Source organism: Poecilia formosa, unplaced genomic scaffold (genome assembly GCF_000485575.1).
Source record: "Poecilia formosa unplaced genomic scaffold, Poecilia_formosa-5.1.2 Scaffold1197, whole genome shotgun sequence".
Classification (NCBI taxonomy): Eukaryota; Metazoa; Chordata; class Actinopteri; order Cyprinodontiformes; family Poeciliidae; genus Poecilia; species Poecilia formosa.
Window position 1 is genome coordinate 7888 of NW_006801136.1, and position 4195 is coordinate 12082.

Sequence of the window (4195 nt, forward strand, 5' to 3'; positions counted from 1 at the left end):
CAGAGTAAAGAGTCAACTAGTTGCTGCAACATCCAGTTCAGAGACAATCTGAGTCGTTGCTCCTCACATTGTTGCTGGTTTTTGTTTTCATGCAACATTTTCATCATTTTTCATTCAAACTGATTTACTGACCAACATCCTTCATGTTTGACTTTAAATTAATATGGAAGAAAATTAAATTACTTTTGATTAAAGATCAACCAGTTAATATAATTTATATTTTATCTCTATAGATCCACATGAACCAGATAGAAACTGGTTTCTTACTTTCTGTCTGAGGGTCCAGGTTCAGTACTGAAGAATAGAGGTTCATGTTTGGACCGGTCACTCCTCACAGACGGACTGATGGGTCCTGGAGGTTTTGCTCTGTCCTTCTTTAGATCTTGATCTTCCATCTTCTGGACTTCATTCAGCCTGAGAAAGAAACCAGAACCAGTCAGTCCAGTGGTCCAGGTCCAGTAAGTGTCCTTAATGGACACTTACTGGTTCCTATCAGGAGTTCAGAGGATCAGAGGAAGCTGATTCCAGCTCAACCTCAGAAACTAAATGTCTCTTATCAATCAATCAAATTTTATTTGTATAGTACATTTCAGCAGCAAGGCATTTCAAGGTGCTTTACATAGTGTAACAGCTGTAATTGTGTAGTATCTCTTTAAGATACTCCAGTATCTCTAATGACGTCACGTGTTTGCACCGCTGCTTCTCTATAGAGAAAGTAAAAACATAAAAAAGGTAAAAAAAACAAAAAAAAAACATCAAAGACATCAAAAACATGTCTTAAAGGCAGATGATTTTGTCTGGAATTGTGACATCAAACTTCTCGGTCTTTCAAACAGAAACAAGAAGCTTCTCCAAAAAACAAACAGGAAAACATGAACCAGTAGAAATCACCAAGTACTGGACTGGTTCCAGTCTGACTACAGAACAGGGATTTCAACAGGTAACTTCTCACTGGAAAGGACAGAAGTCACCTGTGTTCTACCACAAGATTCAATCCTATCTAACATCTGTGTTCCTGCGAGGTCAGGCTATAACAAAGTAATCAGATTACCAGAACCTGAACCAGACCCAGTTCTGGTTCTGTCAGGACTGGAAACCAATAGAAAGTGGAGTTAAAACTCACCTGATCAGATTTTTGCTTCTCCTTCTGTTCACACAAACCGAGTCGGAGCGAAATGGAGAACTGGACCTGATTCTCCAGAACCTGAACCGGATCCACCTGAGGCTCCGCCCCTTCTGACAGCAGAGGTGTGTTCACCTGTTGAAATGACAGGAATCCTGTCTGATCATCATTACCTGGAAATAAATGTTTAAAAACAATACATTCACATTACTGTTTAAAATATATTTAGTATTTTTAGTCAATATTTTATTAAATTAATGGAGATTTTCAGTTTTATCTGTGAAGAAATTTAACAACCAACAAATTTCTGCACAGAAACTCAAGAGCAATAAAACTAATAATAGTTTCTGCTTGTTCTAATCTGAGCCAACAGAACCAAGAACCTTGAAATGTTGAAGTTTCTCCACATGTTGACACGACCATCTGATATGTTAACATTATCAAATACAGATTTTATTAATTTATTTAATCGTGTTTAATGTTGATCTGAAGGAAACTTTAATTCTCTCCTGAACCTCTTTCATTCTGAACAAAATGACCTTTGACCTCTTTTAGCCTGGAGGCTTTAAGTTGTTTAACTGGTTTGTTTCAAATGTTTCCAATGAAAAAGTTGAAAACCTGCTGAGTTACAAACAGGTTTTAACTTGCCGTTTACTGTGAGATGTTTATCAGTTTGTGTCTCTGCTGTGCAGGAATGTTTCCTCGTTGCCTCAGTTTGGGTCGAGGTTCACACAGACGACACAGGAGTTGATGGTTGCCACGGTGACATATAGTTGGAAAATAAGGCTAAACTAGTCAGTTCTCTATATTGGGTCCCGTCAAACAATTGATAATATAATATTATTTATGGGAGAAAATCTTTGCCTCAATATTTAATGCAGACCAAGTGCTCACTATATGTGACTGAATCTGGTTCAGTGCAGGGAGAAAAGTTCAGATTGTTCAGCTTGAACCTGACAGCTGATGCCTGTCATCCACCTCAACCAGTTAAACCAGTTTGAACATTTATTTATAATCTTTCCTTCAGAAGCAAACAAGGTGTTATGGCAACAGATCCAATATCTGTGTCATTCCTTAGACACTGGAAGTAAAGGACGCATGCAAACCGTGCATTTAACAAAAAACTCTTTATCTGTAAAAAATATAAAATACAAAATTGACGTTACATCAGTCCTTTTTCTTTCTTTCCAAAAATACACAGTCTAGGGTGTCTTTATGTGATTTCAATTCAAAAATACTTTATTTAACCCAAAGGGAAACTAAAAGTGTGTTCACAAATTCGTTGCAGATGGTGATGCTGTGTAGCAGTCAGTCTTGCAGCGAATTTGAGTAGGCCTCTGACTGAAGACTGTTGCTAAATGTCAATTGTGTACAAACTTTTTGCCATGACAGTCAAAATGAAGTTGAAACCACAAAAATGTCCTATTCTTTTAGAAACAGTTTTTTAAAAAATAAGTTTTTATGCATTTTTTTTGTTTTAGCTCTTGAATAATAAACTAAACAATTTCTGTTTCATTAAAATGAACATTATGAGATTTTTGTAGAAAACTGATGTGTAAATCATTGTAGATATAAAACTTAAAAAGGTTGGCAAGGTGGCAAGCTCTGCTAATCCACCTCATTTGCTTTTGCCACTTTGATTTAATAAATCTCTTCTCTGTCTGGATGACAGAAAAGATGGCTCCTCTTTTTCCAACTCAGGTTTGTTTTCTTTTTCAGTTTGAGGTCCTAGAAATACCTAAAAAGTGCTTCTTCTTTTTTTTAAGTTATTCAAGCAAGTGCAGCTAGTTTCTACGAGGATGAAGAGCGGAGTCTGAATTGAAGCCGCTCTGATTATCCGGGTGTCAGAAGCTCCTTTGGAGTCCAGTTTTGTGGAGGAACCTGATAAATGTCAGAGGTTTGGGACCAAAGTGCAGGCAGAGAGGCAACATAAATCAACAAGCTGTATTAGCAGAGGCCGTCTGGTGACAGCTACCACAGCAGGCGTCATAATCTAATGCCAGGCTGTCTTGTGCGGCAAAAGAGCATCTTTCAGTCAAAGTCTCCTGTGAGAAAAGCCGCTCGCATACGTCGGCATGCAGGTAAACAGATGGGAAGTTTTCTCGTCGCTCCGTGAATGTCATGTGCATGATTGGGAATGTCAGCGCAGCTATTTAGCGCTAACGGCTTCAGAAAAGTACTCATCACCTTTACAGCGTGATGTACGAGCACGGAGCAGAAATTATCCCCGCGTCAGAGACGCCTGACAAATGTCTCTGAGGGAGGGGAATCAGCAGGCTGCAGCAGCTTGACGGAGCATTATCTGCCAAGGACGGGTTTGTCTTCTGTCTTGGAATAGAAGCAGCGAACATGATTCCGTGTGCAGTGCGCATGCTCACTGAGCTTTGTTGTTGGAGTCAGCTGGTGGTTGTCAGTCTGGCTGAAAGTGGAGAAAAATATCAAGTGAAACGGAGCAAAAGCCGAACGGATTGAAACATTTTACAGAAGAGACAGTAGGTGTCGCTGTTGTCGCTTTATAACTGATAGTGGCGCTGAATTTGATTTAAAATGAGAGCGAGCTGATCGTTTCTCCGCAGCGCTCGGATGGAGGCAGAGCCGGAGGACCAGGAGGAGGAAGAGGCGGCTGCTGCCATGCTGTGGTCCATCCAGGAGGCTCTGGAGAGGCAGACCCAGCAGATCGGAGCGTCGGCCTGCGGGGCCACAGCGGTGGTGGACGTCCTGAAGGCCCTCGGAGTGGATGTTTCGCCGGAAGAAGCTGACCGCTGCGTCCAGACCCGCCTGAGGAGGAACGAGTCTCCGCTGGCAGACTACCTGCTGTCCCGCAGCGAAGCTGGTGAGCTGCCGCCGTGTTTATATTATGGGATGTTGGTGCGTGAAGAAAAGTTTCCCAACATGTTTGACAGCGAAATAGGGCGCTGTTCATTTATATTGAGACTAGAGTTGACAGCAGTGACGCATATAGGGGCGCTGGGCTACAGGGGGCGCCAAAGTAAAGAGAAAATCTATTTCTTATCATGATTTTCTGTATTTAAAAGCTGTTAAATACAAAAAAACCCCAAAGAATTTAATCTA

The 4195-nt window shown here is 40.8% G+C and overlaps 1 protein-coding gene across 2 annotated transcripts in view; it reads right to left on the bottom strand.

Moving 5' to 3' along the window:
• LOC103132660 (protein NLRC3-like) overlaps positions 1-1275 on the bottom strand; it is an 8934-nt gene extending 7659 nt beyond the window's left edge. For both annotated transcript variants that reach the window (XM_007544457.2, XM_016667508.1), the window contains exons 1-2: positions 1124-1275; positions 268-414 (exon numbers count right to left, since the gene is read on the bottom strand). In XM_007544457.2, the coding sequence (XP_007544519.2) occupies positions 268-395 (128 nt within the window). In that variant the 5' untranslated portion in view covers positions 396-414; positions 1124-1275. The remainder of the gene's footprint in view (positions 1-267; positions 415-1123) is intronic.
• Positions 1276-4195: the final 2920 nt, after the last annotated feature.